General features: G+C 39.0%; 1 protein-coding gene across 1 annotated transcript in view; it reads right to left on the bottom strand.

Moving 5' to 3' along the window:
* Nucleotides 1-16025, bottom strand: part of LOC138370711 (uncharacterized) — a 75016-nt gene extending 58991 nt beyond the window's left edge. The window contains exon 1 of the mRNA XM_069335310.1: nucleotides 15846-16025. Within this exon, the coding sequence (XP_069191411.1) occupies nucleotides 15846-16025 (180 nt within the window). The remainder of the gene's footprint in view (nucleotides 1-15845) is intronic.
* Between the last annotated feature and the right edge of the window lie 7435 nt (nucleotides 16026-23460).

The raw sequence follows: 23460 nt of genomic DNA, 5'->3' as shown, positions 1-23460 counted from the left end.
TGATAGGTTGATTGAAGATCCACAGTCCACCTGACGACAGGTATCTCACATCAGCTTGAATTTTATGCAAGGATAAGATTTAATAAATTCAGTTCTATGCTGAACACTGACTCTGTTTAAATCAGTGATTTAAACATGTACATAGTCTAGCCTAGCACCATAACTATTAACAGCCAATATATTCTTATACTATAAACAACAATTTAAATTGTAAAAGTATAATAATGACTTTAAATGTAGTCTAAGTACTGTTAACTAAGTACTAAAGATTATATTCAATTAAATGAACTTATATGATAACGTATAAAATAACTAAGCAAGCAATTGTTAACTTAATTTATATTCAAGTATATATATACACATATATTTATTCAATTTATATGATGAGGTACAGTCAGCTTGATTGAATCTTTTCCCACACAATAGACACTCATGAGATTTTGATTACCTTGTTTGATTGTTTTGATTAGTCAGAGTTAGGTAACATAGAGGACATCAACCTAGCAGTGCAATCTTTTCTTCAAAAAACTCTAAGCCTTTATAACACCCACTGTCTTATGCTTACAAAACAAGTCACAACCAAAAGGCTTAACAATCCCTGGCTTACAAAGGGAATACTTAAATCTATTAATAAAAAACATGACCTTGAGAAGAAGTATAGGTTAGGAATTGTCTCCAAAGAATTCTCAAAGAATTACTCATCATTGCTATCTAAGATAATTAGACGAGCCACAACTAAATACTACAAAGATAAATTTACCCAAATAAAGAGCAACATTAAACAAACTTGGAGAACAATTTCACAAATATTGGGATCAAAGAAGTCTTTAAATAACAAACCGACACTCCTGTCTAATAACGATGGTCAGCTTTCATCCTCTGATTCTGCTATTGAGTTCAATAGGTTCTTCTCTTCCATTGGTTCATCCCTTGCAAATGATATTCCATCTTCCAGTACTGACATTAAGGACTATCTTACAGGTAACTATCCACAGTCTCTGTACCTAAAGCCTATTAATTCCACTGATGTCAATGAGATAATCCTTTCCCTTAAAACCAAGTCTAGTGCCCTTGAGGAGATACCAACTTTAATTTACAAAAAAGCCTCCAGATCTTTAGCCCCTGCTATTGCTTTGCTCTTCAACAAGTCACTTGAACTCCAAACCTTTCCAGATATTCTAAAAAAAGCGAGAGTAACGCCTGTTCACAAATGTGGTGATCTCACAGATGTTAACAACTACAGACCTATATCAATCCTGCCAAACTTGTCAACAAATTTTGAAAAACTAATCCATAAGCAGCTTTACTCATATCTAGCCAAACTCAATATACTGAGCCCTTGCCAATATGGCTTCAGACCCAAAAAAAGCACTAACGTGCACTTATTAGTATGCTTAACTCGATTCATACAGCTCTTGATAAAAATGAGTTCCCTGTTGGGTTATTTGTGGACCTGCGAAAAGCTTTTGATACTGTCAACCACCAAAACCTTCTTCTTAAATTACATCATTATGGAGTCAGAGGACACTCCCTACAATACCTCAAATCCTACCTTACTGACAGGCTCCAATATGTTTCTGTGAATAATACAATTTCTCCCACCCTACCCATCAACATTGGTGTTCCTCAGGGCAGCATACTTGGCCCTCTCCTCTTTCTCATCTACATTAATGACCTTCCAAATGCCTCCCAACACCTCAAACCAATTCTATTTGCTGACGACACAACCTTCATTTACTCCAGTCCTGACCCCCTTGCTCTAAATGCCACAGTAAATACTGAGCTAAATAAAGTCCATCTTTGGCTAACTGCCAACAAACTCACTCTTAACAGTGACAAAACTTTCTATATTCTGTTTGGCAATAAATCCTCTAATCAAATAAATCTCAAAATAAACAATACCCAAATTTGTAACAAATTTGATGGCAAATTCCTTGGCATTCTCATTGACCACAAGCTGAATTTGAATTTCCAGGGACACATTCTAAATATATCAAAAAAAGTTTCAAAAACTGTGGGCATTCTTTCTAAGATCAGATATTATATACCACGCAATGCCCTGGTGACTCTCTATTACTCCCTTATCTATCCATATCTCAACTATGGTATTTGTGCTTGGGGCTCTACTACCCAAAATCACTTACGTCCTCTAATTACTCAACACAAAGCTGCTATTAGGACAATATCCAACTCTGGCCCCAGACATCACTCGGTACCCCTACTCAAATCTCTGAATATGTTAGACATTAAGTCACTGCACATTCTCTCATGTGTATTATACATATATCAAACGCTAAACTATAATGCCAAATCTGATCTCAAAAGCTTCATAGAAGGTTGTAACAGAACCCATGAGCACCACACCAGAAATAAATACAGTTTTGATATTCCTAGAGTACGACTTAATCAAACTAGAAATGCTCTACAAATCAAGGGGCCAGAATGTGGAATGACCTTCCCAACCATGTTAAAGACTGTACCTCTCTCAACCAGTTTAAGATAAAAACGAAACTATACCTAATAAATTCCCTGTAACCTACCTTATCCTTCTTTTGTCAACCAATGTCTTTTTTTTTAAAGAGCGCTGTTTGTCGACATAATTGTATTTGTGCTGCTTTTTCATCTATGTTTTCATTTCTTGTTTTCATTCTACTCATTTTGCTCAATTAGTATTAAACTTGTCATTTAAGTTTATCATGCCCGAAACGCTTTGCGTAATAGTGGCTTTAGGCATTGTATGTACTAGCTCTACCTATAAGTCAACCAATCTTTGTAAAAATTTATTGTATGTATGTACCTTACCTAAATAAACATTTTATTTTATTTTTTATTTTATTTTACCTTGACAATCTTTTCTTACACCATGGGCACTCATGAGGTTTGGTGCTTGAAGATTCAACTACTGCACTACAATATTAATAAACTTACTGAGATATGAGGCGTTGCCTCGCTTTATAAATTACAGACAGACTTATAGGATATTAAAGTTATACAATTGGCCAATTAATATACTAAAATAACCTTCAATATACTTCTCTGAATGCCAGAGTGCCTGTCTGACAGTGTGCCAGACTTGATAACTCTCTTGTCGCGAGTTTAGGCACGATATTTTATATAACAGCTTTGCTGTAGATTGTTCTTGTAGTGTTGCTACGTGATTTTCCTTTAACTGCAGTTGCAGAAAGATGAGGGTCACTGAGCACACAGTTACTGTGTGCTCCGCTATTCACTCTTATTTTATATAAATGTTTTAGGAATTTTCCTTGTAGATATATTGTCCAGGTACTCCCCCAGTTCTAGAGAGTGTTCACTGGTGATAAAGATAATTAGATAAGGTTTCCTGAGTTACGTAATGTTCGCTAAGGTACCCTCACACTTGTTCACTGTTTTGTCAACAAACGCGCTCTGCCCGCGGGGTGTGGTGGGCGCTTCTTCTTCTCCAGATGCTCCTCCCTCTCCCTTGAGGGATAGTTTTCAATGAATATTGATTGATTATTTTTACTGTCTAGACTTATGATTGAGATAAGATGTGATTATAATATAATTAGATATAGGATTTAAAGATTATAAGTAGTACTTGATAGTACTACTGATTCTTATTAAGGATTCGATTTATAATCACTACTGGAAACCGAATCATGTTCCAAAAGTTTTTTAATTAAGAAATCCTTCTAGAAGCTTCTGGATCCTTGAGAGGTCATGCACAAAGTCACGTAGGCATCTATAGGGCCCTATGGCATACGTGATCATAGTGGCATTGTCATCTAGGATCAAGATGTATAATGAATCTATAATGATTCGGATTTGATTTTGATACGATTTGATATGATTTTGATATGATATAGATATGATATAGAAATAATACATTTCTTAGATGATTATTAGATATGGTGGGTAAAATTTCCCTCATCTTCCAGAGGGAGAGAACTGACACAGAGTCCATTACTAATGACAATAGTAATCATATGTATTCATCTACTCTCCATCGGATTGATAATACAAGTGCAAATTTTGCTTGCACTTTTGTGCAGCGTCCGTTGTGGACGATTGTGTCTGTTAAGAGTCTGTGGGTCATGTGGAGTTAGAGGGTCTGGAGATCTCTCAGGATCTAATTGCAGCTGGCTCACTGATTCCATGTGGATGAGTTTGTCCAATGTCTTCAGGGAAGTTGTTTCTTTTAGACAGGATTTTGACTATTCTCCAAATCCCCTGGCTTTCTGGATGGACTGAGACAACTTTACCTAATGGCCAGTCAGCCCTAGGGCCATTACTGTCTACCAAGACAATATCTCCAGGTTGGAGGTTAGATATATTATGTGGGACATTGGCCCCATAGTGATGTTCTCGTAGAGACGTAAGATATTGTTTTGTCCAAACATCATTCCATTTTTGGATTATACTGGACAGATGCTTATACCCCTGAACCAACTCGCTCTGACCCACATATGAGGGATCTCTGATCTCATCGTTGTGGTGTTTGTGTGTTACTGAGGAAGTCTTGGTTGTGGGGTTGATATAAAGTCATTGCTTAGTTACTGACTTTACTAGTTAAACTGATACATGACTAGTAGCTACCAAGCTTGGTGGGCGTCCTGTACGCTGTTTTTACCTTCTCTGGCGTCTGCTATGCCACACATAGAAAACGGATGGTACCATTTTCTGTGAACATGACATCCCTCCTTTTCTTTAAAAAGAATGAATACAGGATGTCTACCATGCTTGTAGCACAAAGCAAAGTTATGGACACAAAGTAAGTTATTAACATATAAAGAGATATTGCAGACCTCGGCTGGCATGACGGGTAGTGCGATTCTCATAGGACGTCCAAATAAAAGTTCACCAGGTGACTTGCCCAGTGTTCCATGCGGTGTTGCACGGTAGTTCCTGAGAAAAGCATACATAGCTTGTTTCCAGGATCGTCCTTCGGCATGAGCACAGCGTACCGCTTTCATGAGAGGTTGCATGAATCTCTCAACTTCTCCATTTGCTTGAGGATGTAGTGGCATCACAGGGCGGTGTTTGAATCCAATATGCTCAGCAAAGTTGACAAAGTCTTGTCCATTGAATGGCGGTCCATTGTCCATCTTGACAACTTCAGGAATGCCAAAGTTTGAAAAGATCTTGTCGAGTTTCGGGATGACGGGCTTTGCAGACATGGAAGTGATGATTTCTACTTCTGGATAACGTGAGTGATCATCAATGACTACCATCAAGTACTCTCCAGTTGGTAGCGGTCCGCAGAAGTCCATCGATACTTCCGTCCATGGTGCAGCAGGTAGTGGTGAAGGTTATAGAGGTGTTGGTCTTGAAGTATCCACTGCAGCTTGGTAAGGGACACAGGCACCATGCATATCCTTTACTTGACGATCAATGCCAGGAAACCACACCTTTTCTCATAGCAGCTGTTTGGTCCTAACAAGACCTTGGTGTCCTTGATGTGCAAGCTTCAGAGCACGTTGCTGGAGAACAGCTGGAATGACGATACGAGTACCTCGCAGCACGGTGTCGCGTTGTTGCGTAACACTTAATTCTGTCTGGATGCGTTCAAGTGCTTTGAATGCATCTTGGTCAACTCCTGAGGGTGGGATGCGTGGAAACTTTTTCTTAGTCAACGCATCCACTTTTGCTTGCAGAGTTGGGTCCTCTAGGGTTGCAGTACGGATTTCATCAAGAGTGAGAGCCTTAAGGACTGCATCACAGGTTACAGAGTGTACATATTCCTCGGCAACTTGCTGATGCTTGGTGATGGTGAAACTGTTGGCAGGATGTCGACTGATGTAATCAGCGGGATTGCTTGCACCCGGCTTGTATTTCACCGTAAAGTTGTATGGTTGCAGACGAAGAGCCCATCTCTCAATGCGAGCTGGTGGTTTGGACTTTGGATTATTGAAGATGGTCTCCAACGGTTTGTGGTCAGTGACTATCGTGGTGAAGGGTGCACCAAGCAGATACACATTGAAGTGTTCACAGCCCCATACAAGAGCAAGAGCTTCCTTCTCTGTCTGACTGTATCGTTGCTCAACATCTGTGAGAGAACGGCTGGCGTAGGCAATTACTACTCTGGAATCTGGTTGACCAGGTTTGTGTTGGGCTAAAACAGCACCTAAACCAACAGGACTAGCATCCACTGTTAACTCAGTGTCCATTGATGGATCAAAGTACACAGCAGTCGCATTCTCTACTAGTGCATCTTTCACAGCATCAAATGCATTTTGCTCGATATCGCTCCAGTACCATGATGCATTTTTCTTCAGAAGCTCACGTAGAGGCTTCGTAATAGTAGCAATATCTGGAATGAAGCGAGAACAGTAGTTTGCCATTCCCAGAAAACTATGTACTTCAGTGGACGTTGAAGGAGGTGCAGCATTCTTGATATCTGCAACTTTCTTAGGATCTGGAGACAGACCTTTGTCACTAAGTACATGTCCAAAGAATTCAATTTTACATTGATTGAACTCACACTTTGCTCGGCTTAACGTCAGATTCTTTTCTCGTAAGCGTTGCAATGTTGCACGAAGAGCTTTGCCGTGTTCAGCTTGGGTACGGCCATAAACAATGATGTCATCAGACATGTTGTCAGCATTAGGTATATCTTGCAATACCTGGCTGATGATGTGCTGGAATACCTCGGCAGCACTGTTAATACCAAAACCCAGGCGCTTGTACCTATACAGACCTCGATGTGTCGTAAACGTTGTGATGAATCGACTCTCATCATCAAGTTCAAACTGATGATAGCCCTTGTTTAAATCTAACTTGCTAAATACAGTTGCACCGTTCAAGCGGTAAATCATATCATCTGCAGTGGGTGTAGGATGGCGTTCACGCATTATTGCCTTGTTGGGAACACGCATGTCCAAACACATATGCGTATCTCATCTGGATTCTTCGGCTTTGGTGGAGTGACAATTGGGCTTACCCATGGTGTTGGGCCTGTTACTGGTTCAATGATATCTAGTTCCATCAACCTATCCAGTTCGGCATCGACTTTCTTGCGAGTATGGAATGGTTGTCGGCGATGTGGTTGTGCAACTATAATTACATCTGGGTTGATATGCAGATGTACTTTGCTATCAGTATAACAACCTATGGATTTAAATCGATCAGAAAATTCAGCAACAATACCATCAACATTGTTTGCAGATTCCACTGCTACAGCATTAGAAAGCTGAAGTAGCCCCAATTTGGTTGAAGTCTTGTAACTGAGTAGAGACTCCTTTGCATTCCTAACAACATGGAATGTAGTAATGAGCATTGCATTCTTTGACTTAATCTCTGCAGTGAAAGCTCCAATCACTGGCAAGGCTACCTTTGAAGCATAGGCAGTGGCTTTGCCATTATAGTTCTCAAGCTTTGGGAACTGTTTTTTAAATTTTTTATAGTGGCACTCAGCAATGGTGTCAATGTTTGATCCAGTGTCAATAAGAACTTTGAGACAAATACCAGCAATGTATACTATAGTCTCTGGGTTGTTTGGAAGATCATTCCATTCTGTGCTTGCCTGTACTCCATGAGTATAATCACATTCACTGTCATCTGAGACTGGTTGTAATGAAATGTTGTCTTGTACATTATTAACATTCTGGATATGAGGTGCAATATTGTGTTTACCACCTCGACACCTATGACCTGATCCTCGTACAGTGCTTTTATTCATTGACTGTGGTTTCTTTAGTGCGGAACGACACATAACACCAAAATGACCTAGTTTTCCACACTCATAGCACTTCTTGCCTTGAGCAGGACAAACATTATCTTGGTGTGGGTAGTCTCCTCCACAATTGTAACATTTATTGTTGACACCCTCTGATGTGGGTCGTTGTGACTGCCTGAGTCTTGTTCCTTGACCCCAGTTGTGACGTGGCTCTCGGCTCAATTTACTGTTAGGTTTGGCATGATATCTTCTTTGATTACGATGTCCTCCCTGAACCTTACATACCTCATCACTGTTAGTAACAGTGGCAGAACCGTTGTTGGCACTGCACTCCATGACACGAGCATCACGTGTAGCATCTTCCATTCGACGAGCAATATCCAGTATCTTGGTAAGAGAACTATCATCATCAACAAGTTCTAGAGCTCTTCGACGAAGACGTGTAGATGTGCATGTTTCAATTATTTGCTGTTTGATTTCTTTGTCAACATCAGCAAACTCACAATGGGCTGCAAAACCCTGCAGACGTGTGTGGTATTGATCAACGGTTTCATTAGAGAGTTGTCTGGCTCTTCTGAAATGCATAATTTCCATTGCAGTATTTTGCCTTGGTTTGAAATGTTCAGTTAATTTGGCTTTGGCAATGTCATAATCTTTGGCACCACCAGTGTCTTTCAGTGTGTCAAAGATGTCACAAACTCTATCACCTGCATAATGAAGTAGAAAGCCACGCTTTCTTTCAGCACTTTTGATGTCAGAAACTATCAACAAATTTTCAAACCTTTTAAGCCATTTGACCCACCTCTGTGTCTGATCACAGTCAGGATCAAATGCAGGAAACTGAGGTATATTTGCCATTTTTACTGAATAAATGTAACTTATCACTTAAAATGTTCCTCAGAATACTAAACACTTACGGCACTGTAGGTGTTAGTTAAGAATTCACTGTAATTACTTTAATTTTGCAAAGCACACAAGCATTTTAATGCAAAACTTCACAACAGTGCACAATATAGCAGCAACTGACTTCTTACCATGCCCTTGTGTACATGTGTTGTTCCTACTCACAGCAGCACAACAGTTGGCATAGCAGTTGGTACAGCAGTAGTTAGCAGTTGGTACAGCAGTTGGTACAGCAGTTGGTGCAGCAGTTGGTACAGCAGTCAGATCAGTGTGAAGAATTTTGTAGCACGAAACGTCGTTTCGTAACCAAAACATCAGATTTTGTACACATCAAAGCGTCGTTTCGTACACGGCGTCGGCAGATTCCTTACAACAACAACAACAACAATTTTATTTAGGTAAGGTACATACATACAATAAATTTTTACAAGGATTGGTTGACTTATAGGTAGAGCTAGTACATACAATGCCTAAAGCCACTATTACGCAAAGCGTTTCGGGCATGATAAACTTAAATGACAAGCTTAATACTAATTGAGCATAATGAGTAGAATGAAAACAAGAAATGAAAACATAGATGAAAAAGCAGCACAAATACAATTATGACGACAAATAGCACTCTTTAAAGAAAAACAGACATTGGTTGACAATAGAAGGGTAAGGTAGGTTACAGGGAATTTATTAGGTATAGCTTCGTTTTTAACTTAAACTGGTTGAGAGAGGTACAGTCTTTAACATGGTTGGGAAGGTCATTCCACATTCTGGGCCCCTTGATTTGTAGAGCATTTCTAGTTTGATTAAGTCGTACTCTAGGAATATCAAAACTGTATTTATTTCTGGTGTGGTGCTCATGGGTTCTGTTACAACCTTCTATGAAGCTTTTGAGATCAGGATTGGCATTATAGTTTAGCGTTTTATATATGTATAATACACATGAGAGAATGTGCAGTGACTTAATGTCTAACATATTCAGAGATTTGAGTAGGGGTACCGAGTGATGTATGGGGCCAGAATTGGATATTGTCCTAATAGCAGCTTTGTGTTGAGTAATTAGAGGACGTAAGTGATTTTGGGTAGTAGAGCCCCAAGCACAAATACCATAGTTGAGATATGGATAGATAAGGGAGTAATAGAGAGTCACCAGGGCAGGGCGTGGTACATAATATCTGATCTTAGAAAGAATGCCCACAGTTTTTGAAACTTTTTTTGGTATGTTTAGAATGTGTCCCTGGAAATTCAGCTTGTGGTCAATGAGAATGCCAAGGAATTTGCCATCTAATTTGTTACAAATTTGGGTATTGTTTATTTTGAGATTTATTTGATTAGAGGATTTATTGCCAAACAGAATATAGAAAGTTTTGTCAATGTTAAGGGTGAGTTTGTTGGCAGTTAGCCACAGATGGACTTTATTTAGCTCAGTATTTACTGTGGCATTTAAAGCAAGGGGATCAGGACTGGAGCAAATGAAGGTTGTGTCGTCAGCAAATAGAATTGGTTTGAGGTGTTGGGAGGCATTTGGAAGGTCATTAATGTAGATGAGAAAGAGGAGAGGGCCAAGTATGCTGCCCTGGGGAACACCAATGTTGATAGGTAGGGTGGGAGAAATTGTATTATTCACAGAAACATATTGGAGCCTGTCAGTAAGGTAGGATTTGAGGTATTGCAGGGAGTGTCCTCTGACTCCATAATGATGTAATTTAAGAAGAAGGTTTTGGTGGTTGACAGTATCAAAAGCTTTACGCAGGTCCACAAACAACCCAACAGGGAACTAATTTTTATCAAGAGCTGTATGAATCGAGTTAAGCATACTAATAAGTGCATCGTTAGTGCTTTTTTTGGGTCTGAAGCCATATTGGCAAGGGCTAAGTATATTGAGTTTGGCTAGATATGAGTAAAGCTGCTTATAGATTAGTTTTTCAAAATTTTTTGACAAGTTTGGTAGGATAGATATAGGTCTGTAGTTGTTAACATCTGTGAGATCACCACATTTGTGGACAGGCCTTACTCTCGCTTTTTTTAGAATATCTGGGAAGGTTTGGAGTTCAAGTGACTTGTTGAAGAGCAAAGCAATAGCAGGGGCTAAAGATCTGGAGGCTTTTTTGTAAATTAAAGTTGGTATCTCCTCAAGGGCACCAGACTTGGTTTTAAGGGAAAGGATTATCTCATTGACGTCAGTGGAATTAATAGGCTTTAGGTACAGAGACTGTGGATAGTTACCTGTAAGATAGTCCTTAATGTCAGTACTGGAAAATGGAATATCATTTGCAAGGGATGAACCAATGGAAGAGAAGAACCTATTGAACTCAATAGCAGAATCAGAGGCTGAAAGCTGACCATCGTTATTAGACAGGAGAGTCGGTTTGTTATTTAAAGACTTCTTTGATCCCAATATTTGTGAAATTGTTCTCCAAGTTTGTTTAATGTTGCTCTTTATTTGGGTAAATTTATCTTCGTAGTATTTAGTTTTGGCTCGTCTAATTATCTTAGACAGCAATAATGAGTAATTCTTTGAGAATTCTTTGGAGACAATTCCTAACCTATACTTCTTCTCAAGGTCATGTTTTTTATTAATAGATTTAAGTATTCCCTTTGTAAGCCAGGGATTGTTAAGCCTTTTGGTTGTGACTTGTTTTGTAACCATAGGACAGTGGGTATTATAAAGGCTAAGAGTTTTTTGGAGAAAAGATTGCACTGCTAGGTTGATGTCCACTATGTTACCTAACTCGGACTCCCAGTTGACATTATCAGCAGCAGTTATAAAATTGTCTATAGCAGTTTCATTGTGTAGTCTAAATCGTATATCTCTTGACTCAAGAGGTGGTTTGCTAATGTTAGTTAAGAGAAATGTGGGGTAATGGTCTGTAGTGCTATCGGTGATTATACCTGAAGTAAGCGGAGAGGTTATGTTTGTCCAGATGTGATCTAGCGTCGTGGCAGTGCTATCAGTGATTCTAGTAGGTCTAGTGATTAGGGGTATGAGGAAGCAGGAATTCATACAGTTGAGGAAGCTAACAGCAGTAGGGTGTTCAGGCTCGCAGAGGTCAATATTAAAGTCCCCTGCGATAATTAGGTGGTTTTTGTTCAGTCTGTTATCAAGTATTAGATTTCTAAGGTTTGAGTTGAATTCGGACACATCAGTGTTAGGAATTCTATAAACTGCACCCACAGTCAGGACAGACTCGGCACCTCTTTTTCTTCACCTCATTTTTCTCACCTTTATCAGTCCATCTGTAACGAAGCACTGATGAATCGCATCTGGGTTTTTTTGACGGATTTGACGCAGGCGGTAGAGGAGGTGCTGTCTGTTCCTAGTCAAGCACTCGTTGATGTATAATCCCTTCCGTTGGGTTGCGGCTGTCTGGACTAGATTGGATTTCGTGAACTGGGAAGACAGCTTCAGGCGAATTTTCTGTTGGTTTTGACCTGATGGATTCTTTTTGCCTACTCTGTAGGCAGCAAAACGTCAGATTTGTTTAGAATGAGCTGCAATTTGTCTTTTAGAACACAGCTTCTTCAGTCAGCACATAGCTTGGGGTAGCACATAGCATTGGTTAGCACATAGCATTGGTTAGTACATAGCATCGTTTAGCACAAAGCATTGGTTAGCACACAGCATTGGGTATGGTGGTCACAGCACGACTTCTCCTTCCTCCTCTGGGCGAGACAGCATGCTCCTTCCTTGTTTGAAGTTGAACAAAATACCTACTCTCCCAGTTCATCCTCGTCGCCAATGTAGTGTTTGTGTGTTACTGAGGAAGTCTTGGTTGTGGGGTTGATATAAAGTCATTGCTTAGTTACTGACTTTACTAGTTAAACTGATACATGACTAGTAGCTACCAAGCTTGGCGGGCTCCTGTACGCTCTTTTTACCTTCGCTGGCGTCTGCTCCGCCACACATAGAAAACGGATGGTACCATTTTCTGTGAACATGACAATCATCCACTAGAGATGGTACCGGAGTCAGAAGTCTTCCATACATTTGGTGGGCAGGACATAATGGCTCATGTTGAGTAGGATCATCAGACAAGTAAGTCAACGGCTGATTATTCACCCTTGATTCTATTTCCGTGATTACTGTCTGGAGTTCCTGAAGATTGATTTTCTGACGGTGTTGAGAATTTCTCAAGGATCTTTTGACAGTTCCTATTAACCGTTCATAAAATCCTCCATGCCATGGGGCTATCGGAGGGATAAATTTCCATCTGCAATGACGCTGTTCCAGTGTTGAAGTAACTGCAGGATGGGAACAGATTTCTCATAGACATGCTTCTCCAGCTACCAAGTTTGCTTCATTATCTGAAATCATCAGCTTAGGGCATGATCGGTGTGCTGCGAATCTGTGGAAAGCTTGAATAAATGATTGAGCAGTCATATCGGGTGTTACCTCTAAATGTACTGCCCTGGTGGTAGCACAGGTGAACAGACAGATGTATGCCTTGATAGGTTTCTTATCTGCAGTCCCTGTTAGATATATTGCTCCTGTATAATCTACTCCTGTTGTCTCGAAAGGATGTAGATGGACCACTCGTTCCTTTGGTAGGGGTGGTGGCCCTGGATAAGAGCAAGTTCTCGCATTGTACCTTCGGCATATCATGCAATTTTTCAAGATTAATTTGACTGACTGTCTTCCCTGAGGAATCCAATACTGTTGTCTGATTTGTGTGTGAGTGTGTCTAACACTCCTCCATGTTTGATGATTTGTTGATGTGTATGTAACACAATCAACCTTGTGATTCAATGATTTTTTGGTAAATGCCATGGATGCACGGTATCTAGATTGATATCTGCGTGTTTAAGTCTCCCTCCACAACACAGAATGTTGTGATTTTCTTGGTCTATCCACAGACCGAGATTGTGTTTTAACTTATGCGGAAGATTTTCATAGTTATTCCCATAAGTTTCTCTCTGGGCTTGTCTTACCCAATAGATAAGTGCATCTGGAAAAGTGTATTTTATACCTTTTTTCCTGAGATAATGAAACACGTTCTGTGTTACACTGATTAATTTGATGAGTGAGGAGTAACGAGTACAATCCAAGACTGATATTTGAGCTTGCTGCCTGGTGGTAGTTATGGTTTGTGTCGTGATGACGTGTGGCTTTTGTTCAGGCCAACTACCATTCACTAACCATCGAGGCCCATGAAACCAAATATCTGTCTTTGGAAACTGTTTAAATGTCATACTTCTTGATAAGAGATCAGCTGTATTATCTTTTGTTGGTACATGCAACAATTGAAAGCCTGCGGAAATTTCTTTAATTTTCGAGACGCAATTTTTTACATATGGAATCGGAAAGTTGTCGTTTCGTACCAATTGTAAGACAGCTTCATTGTCAGACCATATAATGACATCTTTGAAGTTCATGGTAGACAAGACTTGTTTGATATGCACTGCTAAGCGTGTGCCAGTTAGCAATGCTGTTAGTTCCATCTGAACTAGCAAAGTTAGTTCTGATGGAATCAGTTAGTGAGGCAAAGTCTTCTTTTTTAATGGAGTGACTCTGGCCTTAGAGGTGATAAGATATGATTGATGGGAAGTCACTAAGTAAGCACAAGCTCCAAAAGCTTTGGCTGACGAGTCTGCGAATACATGTAGTGATACTTCATCATTTTCCTCGACTATGTGTCTTGGAAAGATTATCTTTTCGACTAAAGTTTGTTCTTGTGCTACTTCCATCCAAGCTTTTTGTAACTGGAGTGGTAGTGGATCATCCCAACCAACTTTAGTCTTCCAAGCTTCTTGCACCAATAAACACCACTTGATAGTTAAAGGATTTAGTAGACCAAGTGGGACGAATACTTTGCTAACTTGTAAAAGCAAATCTCTTTTTGTAGCAATGCAATAATTTACTGGTACAGACTTGATTGACATTGTGTCCGAGATTAGATCCCATTCCATACCTGACACCTTTTGTGATTCTGTACGTGATACTCAGGGTAATCTCTCGCTATTTGATTATTCAATGTTGCATTATTAGTGGCCTAAGATTGTAGTGGCATGCTGGCACCTTGTAGCTCCTTGTTGGCCTCTTGATATAATTGTAACAGTTCAGTAGTACTCTTAACTGTCCCTTGAAAATTATCTACATACAGATTCTGACTGATTTCAGCCTTATAGGGACTTGTTGATTTCTTCAGATGAGTATCTAGAGTTACTTGCAATAGAAATGGACTACTTGTCGCCCTGAAAACAACTGAGGAAAATCTGAAAGTCACTATAGGACTATTGATATCTTCTGGGTTCTCTACCCATAGAAACTAAGTGAAGTCTCTATCTTCTACCTGCAAGCCAACTCTTAGAAAGGCCTTACTAATATCTGCTGAAAATGCATATTTGTTAAGTCTAAACTTCAACAGTATGTCATACAATTTCTGAGTTAGACTTGGACCTGTTTGCAAACAATCATTTAGACTGGTTCCTTAGGGTCCAGATTTAGAGCTACAATTAAAAACTACTCGTAAAGGAGTCGTTTTTGATTCTCATTACAGCCATGTGTGGTAAAAAATGGCCTGTTTGCTTATTGTCGTGTTTCAAGACTTCGATGAATTTATTCTTTAATTGTTGAGCAATAATCTCATGATAGAGATTTAAATGCTCAGGCCTTTTTCTTAGCTTTGCTAATTGAGATTTAAATTGACTATAAGCAATGTGATAGTTGGTAGGTAATGTTTTATGGTTGATTTTCCATGGTATCCTTACCCAGTACTGTCCATCATGATACTGTACAGTTTCTAAGTACTCATTGTATGCACAGACATTATCAGGACTTGGTTGTTCAGGAATTATTCCTATGGCATCAAGTTCCCACAATTAATGTACAGATTCCAATCCATCATCAATCATGTGGGGGATTTTAAGTGGTGACTTTTCTATGCCTAGTCAAGCCACGATTACAGTTTCTATATGATGTGATTTTTCAGGAGTTGAAGGTTCAATATCTAGTATAGGTTCTGTCATCAATATGCCTCCTGCTGATTTGAGTAAATTCATACCCATAGATTCCTCTGATCCCAGAATGAATCGATAATAGTAGTCAGCTCCAATCAGGATTCCGATATCCCCTATTTAGTTAGAATCAAGCAGAGGATCTGCTAATTGGATTCCTTTATTTTTTACGAATTTAATTGTGGCTGCCAGACCAGTCACTTCCATTTCAGTAGGAATTTTATCAACTATTATGGCTTCGACTGTCCTTTGGGATGTACCTAGACAGACATTGAGTTGAACTACCGAAAAGGTTCTACGACCTGAATTGGTAAAAAAACCTGATATGGATGTAGATACTTACTTTGAAGATTAAAGTTGTAAATCTTCTGCCATCTTTTTTACTGATAAAGGTTTTCTGTGACCCTTGATCAAAAAAACCTCTAGCTTGAATACTAATTCCTTCATTGCATAGTTCTAGCTGTGCAGTAGGTAATATGGCTGTGGTAACAATTTTTGTATCTAAGGCATTGACATTGCTCATTATTGTACAGAATTGTACAGCTGTTGTGGTATTATCATCTTTTGGCTTTGCTTGATATGCAGGTTGATTATTGGATGTCTGTGATCTGGATTGTGAGTTGATATCACTACAGAGTGCTGTGTGATGTACACTTTTATGACAATATTGGCAGTTCTGCAATTGTTACATTCACTTGTATCATGCTTCCGTAGACAACGGATGCACCTGTTCAGAGATTTCAGTCGATTGATTCGACTGGCACGGTCTTCATAAACTGTGCATTGATAAATGGTATGTGCTTCCTGACAGAATAAACATCTTGGGGCACTTGCAGCTTCTTTTGTCTTATCTGTCTTGGGAGCTTGATTTCCTACAGTTCAATTAACTGTGGGTGATATAGCATATGAGCCAACATTACTCTGTTTCCACTTTGCAGAAGAGGAGCTTTGTTGCCTTGATTTTTGACTGCCAATTTGGACATTTTTGTTTTTGTCCGTGGATTCACTTTTAGTGATTTTTTCTTGTGATATGATATTGTTACAAATATGTAACACTTGTAGCTATGTAATTACATGCAAGTAGGTCATACAAGCATGTAACACTTGTACTCCTCCAAGGATTTTCTTAAAGGATAAATTGTATCTGTAATAATGTGTATCTACATTATTCATGATGTGATGAAGCATTTTGCTTTTTACTTTTTTCTCGGCTTTGCCTTTTCTATTAAGTAAGTCTCTTTGAGATGCATGATTAACTTCAGATTTTCTGAGGCTGCTTTTACTCCAGTAAAAGCATGAGATTAGGTAATCAAGACTATATTCTTGGACTAATATAGTTATCTTTGATGGATGATAATTCAGTACTTGTAATGACATTGTCAATGGGCTGTTAGCCTTTCAGATTGTGATGAGAGATTAAGATTGGTCTTAATCCCTAATGGTAGACTATTGTAGCCAAGTGATGATGACATATGTCTATCACCTGATTTAAATGGCCTGTAGGCTGTAGCTTCAAGTGATTTTTTAGACACTTTGTGTCCTTTTATGTTTCTGTAGCTGGTGGAATACTGATAGCCATTTTGACATTTCCGAGTTTCAGAGATTCCGAGATATTTTTTTTTTGATAAATATGTTTAATATTAATGTATTTTGATATATGAGCTTTCCTGTCTACTTAGGTAATGATTCCCAAGATCGTCCTTCATTTCCTACCTGGAATCTGGATGTAGCAGGTATTCAATTATCAAAAGTACTGTAATAATTTGGTTTGTGATCCGAATGCACCAAGTGCGCCAACTCGGTAAATCCTGTAATAATTTTAAAAAAATAGTAAATGGCACTATTTTTGCAAAGTCATTAAAAGATCTATTACCCTAATAGTTGTTTGATAAAATACAGTAGAATGCCTACTAGTTTTACCTGTAATAGGGTTTGATACAGTTGATTATGATTAGATTGTAATGAAATGCTCCTACAGTGATAAAAACACTTTTTTAAGGAATATTATGTAATGAGCAGCTCTGAAATACAGTTGATTAGAGATAATGCTAGATAATACACTTAAATATGTATGTAATGTTACCACAAGTGAGATAGGTAATGGTATATATGGTTAACATGCAGTTGTGTCTGTGACACTGATAGAATTAAGTACTGTGGTTTTTTAACACAGAACAGTATTAGTATGCTATGAATGCTTACTAGTTAATGGATATGGTGGCTTAAGCCACTGCAAACAATTTGTTTACTTAGATATATTGCTATGATAAATATTGGCTGTTAGGCTAGAATACGTAAAAATTATTCCAATGCAAAATCAAGAAGTTTCTTATGTATTTGTCAAAGCAATATTCGGGAAATGAAGGACCATAAATATATAGGTTTGAAGGACCAAAAATGTGGGGAAAACCTGTTGGGGTTGATATGAGAGAAGAATTACCACGAACTTGTACTGAACTAAATTAAAATTTACTGTCTGCAAATTAATTCAACTCAAATCTCTAGCTAGGGTCGTAAATCCTAGCTCCTCTTTTCCTAATGACAGATTGTGGACTGTAAGGGGCAGGTGGGGTGAATGAATTAGTTGATAGGTTGATTGTTTATACATGGCTGAGATGGAATATTTTACAGCATTCTATGATGAACCACTCATGGAATACATTGTACACCAAACGAACCTGCATGCTGCTTACCTGATTGAGAGGGAAATCACAGAATTTTCACGACTGCAGCGTTGGAAAAATACCACAGTGGCGGAAATGTATGTGTTTTTGGCACTCTGTTTGTTGATGAAGCACTGTCACAAACATGCAATAAATGACTATTGGAGCAAGGACAAGACAATACCAACACCTTTATTCGGGAAATATATGTCACGAGACAGGTTTCAGATACTCCTCAGGTGTCTACATTTTGGAAGTGTTCAGGACCGAACACCTGATGATAGACTGTGGCGAGTGAGGCACTACATGAACGATGTTATTGGAAAATTCAGAGATTTTTACGTACCAGCACAGAAGCTGGTGGTTGATGAATCTCTCATACTTTTCAAGGGACGTGTTCCATTCAAACAGTACATTCCCTCAAAACGAAACCGATTTGGCCTGAAATTTTTTGTTCTTTGTGATTGTGAGACAGGATACGTGTTACACATGATTCTGTACTCGGCTAGTGATGTAGACATTCCCGGTAACGACGAACATGGATTCTCGGGGAGTGTAGTGAAGACCATCATGGCTCCGTGGATGAACAAGGGACACATTTTATACACAGATAATTACTATACAAGTCCCTTGCTAGCTCGGTTCTTGCTAGAAAATAGAACCGGATTGGTTGGTACAGTAAAGCCACAACGAAGGGAAATGCCTGTGTTTGACAACGACATTGCAGTTGGTGAGTGTCAGAGAAGGAAAAGTGATAACATTCTGTCAGTTCGGTGGAAAGACAAAAGAGAGGTGAACTTGTTGACAACAATTCATGATGGAACAATGGTGAACAGTGGGAAAGTGAGCCATAAAACAAACGCACCACTATATAAGCCAGACTGTGTTTTAGACTATAATATCAACATGCGGTTGATTGATAAATCAGACATGATGATTGGCACTGCAGAGTGTGTGCGGAAGACGTGTAGGTGGACGAAAAAAGTGTTCTTCCATCTTGTGGACATGAGCATGCTGAACTGTTTCAACATGTACCTTGTGAGAACTGGACGTAAGCCCACTTTCCGTGACTTTGTATTTGATGCTGCAATACAGTTATTAGGAAAGTTTGCAAAAGATGTCCCAGGTATTCAGCGGCCCATCATAAACCCACTGTTGCAGCATGCTGGTACTCCACGCCTCGCTCACACTGAAGGCTTCCTAGCACACAAACTTAAGTATTTGCCACCTGGTGTGAAGCGTGCAATAGCCCAACGTGATTGCTTGGTGTGTAAAACAACGACACGTAGAGACAAGAAACGGAAGCTTGTGCAAACATGGTGTGAAACGTGTGGTATCCCATTATGTGCTGTCGACTGCTTCAATGACTACCACAGTCTAGAAATCTTCTAAGTGTGCTTCAAAGTGTGTATTGCGTGTGCGAGTGTGTAAATATGTAAACATATAAGCAGATAGCGTGTGCGTGTGTGTAAATATATACAAATATAAGCAGAACATACAATATAATAGACTGTAATGACATATTATATTGCCGTAATTGAAAACATTTGTGTGCGCCTGTGTATACTCAAATATGCAACAATTATTGATACAAAATATGTTCAAACAGTATTTGAAACACAATTAGTGAAAAAAAATTAGATAAAATGCGCTTAGACATTGTAAATAAATAGCGCGAAAATATATTTGTGGCAACTCTGGCTGTTTGAGGACCGCACGCAACACCTCCCGGGCGTGTACTGCATGAGTGAACATGCAGATTGTGACGTCATCACCGTCCTTCTCGGCTCTATTGCAACAAAAGTAAGTACAATAGAATTTTTTTTTATTTTTCCCGTGATCAGTGAACAGAACTTAACAGATTAGCAAAAAAAAAAAAATTTTTTTTTTTTTCAAAATGACATGCGCCTGTGTGGATGGCAGGATATTAGACCCCGAGCATGTTAAGGGTTAAAATATGGGCACCATACAACCGCTGCATATTCCAGCTTTGGTCTAATAAAAGTCGTGAACAATTTCTTTACTATTTCTCCATCCATGTATTTAAAAGCAATTCTGAGGTTAGAAAGTGTAGCATAAGCTCTTCGCACAATGTTCTTAATGTGGTCCTCAGGTGACAGTTTTCTATCTAGAACCACCCCTAGATCCCTTTCTTTGTCAGAATTCTTTAAAGATTTCTCACATAATTTATAGGTTGTGTGGGGTCTATGTTCTCCAATTCCACATTCCATAACATGGCATTTATTCACATTAAATTCCATTTGCCAAGTGTTGCTCCATATACTTATTTTGTCCAGGTCTTCTTGAAGGGCATGACAATCATCTAGGTTTCTTATCTTCCCTATTATCTTACCATCATCAGCAAACATGTTCATGTAATTCTGTATTCCCACTGGTAGATAGTTTATGTAGACAATGAACATTACCGGTGCAAGAACTGAACCTTGTGGTACTCCACTCGTAACATTCCTCCAGTCCGATACCTTGCCTCTGATTACGGCCCTCATTTTTCTGTCAGTTAGGAAATTTTTCATCCATGTTAGTAGCTTACCTGTCACTACTCCAATATGTTCCAGTTTCCAGAACAACCTCTTATGGAAAACTCTGTCGAAAGCCTTTTTTAGGTCCAGATAGATGCAGTCAACCCAACCATCTCTTTCCTGTAAAATCTCTGTGGCTCAATCATAAAAACTGAGCAAGTTCATTACACAGGATCTTCCAGATCGAAAAACATACTGTCTGTCTGATATTATATCGTTTTCCTCCACGTGTTCTACCCATTTAATTTTAATATTTTTTCCAATATATTGACTGTTACACTTGTCAATGATACAGGTCTATAATTAAGGGGATCTTCCCTGTTTCCACTTTTGTAGATTGGAACTATGTTAGCCTTTTTCCACACATCAGCTACAACTCCTGTACACAGGAATACCTGAAAAATCAGTTGAAATGGAATGCTGAGCTCAGGTGCACATTCTCTTAGAACCCATGGTGAAACTCCATCTGGACCAACTGCTTTGTTCTTACTTAGCTCCTTGAGCATTTTTTCCACTTCATCTCTAGACACCTCTATGTGCTCTATGTTGTTCCCTGGAATTCTTATTGTGTCTGGTTCCCTAAAGATTTCATTTTGTACAAACACACTTTGGAACTTTTTGTTTAGTGTTTCACACATTTCCTTTTCATTTTCTGTGAATCTATTTCCCATTTTCAACCTCTGAATATTATCCTTTACCTGCAATTTGTTGTTTATGAATTTATAGAATACACCTGGTTCTGTTTTACTTTTGTTTGCAATCCCTTTTTCAAAATTTCGTTCTGCCTCTCTCCTCACTGCCGTGTAGTTGTTTCTCGCACCTTTGTATCGCTGGTATATTTGGGGGTTTGGCCTCTTCCTGTATTGATTCCATTTTTGTGTCTTTTGGTCTCTGGCCCTCTCGCAATTTCTATTGAACCAATCCTGTTTCCTAGTTCTGCATCTCTGTTTTGGTATAAATTTGTTTGTGCCCTTATCATATATTTCACAAAACTTGACATACATCTCGTTCACTTCCTTGTCTAGCATCAAGTCTGTCCAATTATACTCACTAAAAAAATTTCTAAGGTGGCCATAATGTCCTCTCCTGAAGTCATGTTTTTCAACTGCTTCAACCTCCTTATTTTCTTCCAGATTATAACGCACTGCATACTTTATTCCTAAAAAGACATGGTCACTTTTACCCAAGGGAGGAAAGTACTGACTGTCAAATATCTCTTCCTCCTTCCTGGTAAATATCAAATCTAGCATAGAGGGAACGTCCCCTTCCCTCATCCTCGTAGCTTTTTAACATGTTGATACAAGAATGATTCCAGGATGAGGTCTACAAATCTACAGGTCCAAAAATCTTCTGTTTTAGCTTCATATGCTTCCCAGTCTATGGAATTCAAGTTGAAGTCACTGACTATCAACAGTCACTATCTATCGTTATCCGCTCTCGCTATAATCTCTCATTATTGTTATAAGACCTTCGCGTTTACTATCTAGCTCCTCCTTTGACCATGTGCTGCTTGGCGGTGGATTATATGCATTTATGATCATTAGTTTATCATCCTCATGGCAGATCTCTAGTGCTATTATGTTAACTTCTTGTGGATTGGCAGTCATTATTTCTTTCACTTTAGGTGTTCTTTCACCAGCACAGCAACGCCACCACCTTTCCTAATTTTTCTGTCCCGTCTTGAAATTGAGTAGCCCCTTGGAAATATGACCTCATTTAAAATAACATCTTCAAGTTTTGTCCCCGTGAGTGCAACAATGTCTGGTGTCTGCAGCTGTATTACATCAATTAACTCCGGTATCTTCGATCTCACTCCATCTATGTTGGTGTATGCAATCTTCAGGACCTTGTTCCCCCTCTCCTTATTCTTCACTCCCCCTCTCTATTGATTTTGTTGGTTTGCCTTTATGTACCACTTTACTGGTCTGCCTACCCCTATCACTTTGTAGAAAAAAGAATTGATTTCTTCTTCATTCCTGCTCTCATTTAAACGTTTTGCCTCGGCGAGGTTCAGTTTTAGCTTCTCTCTGTCTTCTTTTGAAAGATCTCGTCTTAACGACCACACTTTCCCATCCTCATCACTTTGTAATTTTCTGGCATTCCTGAGTACTTCTTCCATCTGTTTGGCACCATTTAGGGTGATCCTCAAAGGTCGATCTTTCCCTTTTAGGTACCTGCCTATTCTCCTGTAGTCGCACACATTCTCTATGGTTGTAAGACCTTCCACGAGGCCAACAATTTTATCTACTACTTTAGCTTCTTCTACAGCTCTTTCTGACCTAGATGTTATCGCCTTTTCTTTGCAGCCAAAAATGATCAGGGACTTACTCCGATCAACTGTGTTTTGCACCAACTTCGGGTTAGATGCCAATTCCTTTCTCACTTCCAGCCTAATGTTTGTTTTATCTTGGTTGCTGCAGTGTTTGACTTCCTTTACTGCTTCTTCTATTTTTTCCTTCTCCTTGGCCACTTGTGCATAAGTGAGTTACATATCTTTCTTGCACTGTTCTATTCCCTGTGTAACTTCCTCCATCTGTGCTGACAAAAGCTGTTTCTCCTGTGGAATTTCCTTGCCTAACCTATTGTAGTCATTTATGTTTAAATTTACTTTAACTTCTTCCATAGCTATTTTTAAGAGTTTTTCTTCTTCCATGGCTTTGCAATTTGTTTTCAATTGATTTTTATCCTTGCACAAGTCTTTCACTATATCCTCAAGACATAAAACTTTGCTATTCAAATAGCCATTTCTTTCTTT

This window comes from Procambarus clarkii, chromosome 33 (assembly GCF_040958095.1).
Source record: "Procambarus clarkii isolate CNS0578487 chromosome 33, FALCON_Pclarkii_2.0, whole genome shotgun sequence".
In the NCBI taxonomy this organism is placed as follows: domain Eukaryota; kingdom Metazoa; phylum Arthropoda; class Malacostraca; order Decapoda; family Cambaridae; genus Procambarus; species Procambarus clarkii.
Note: the sequence above shows the minus strand (reverse complement) of the source record. Positions and strands in the feature narration are given on the sequence as shown.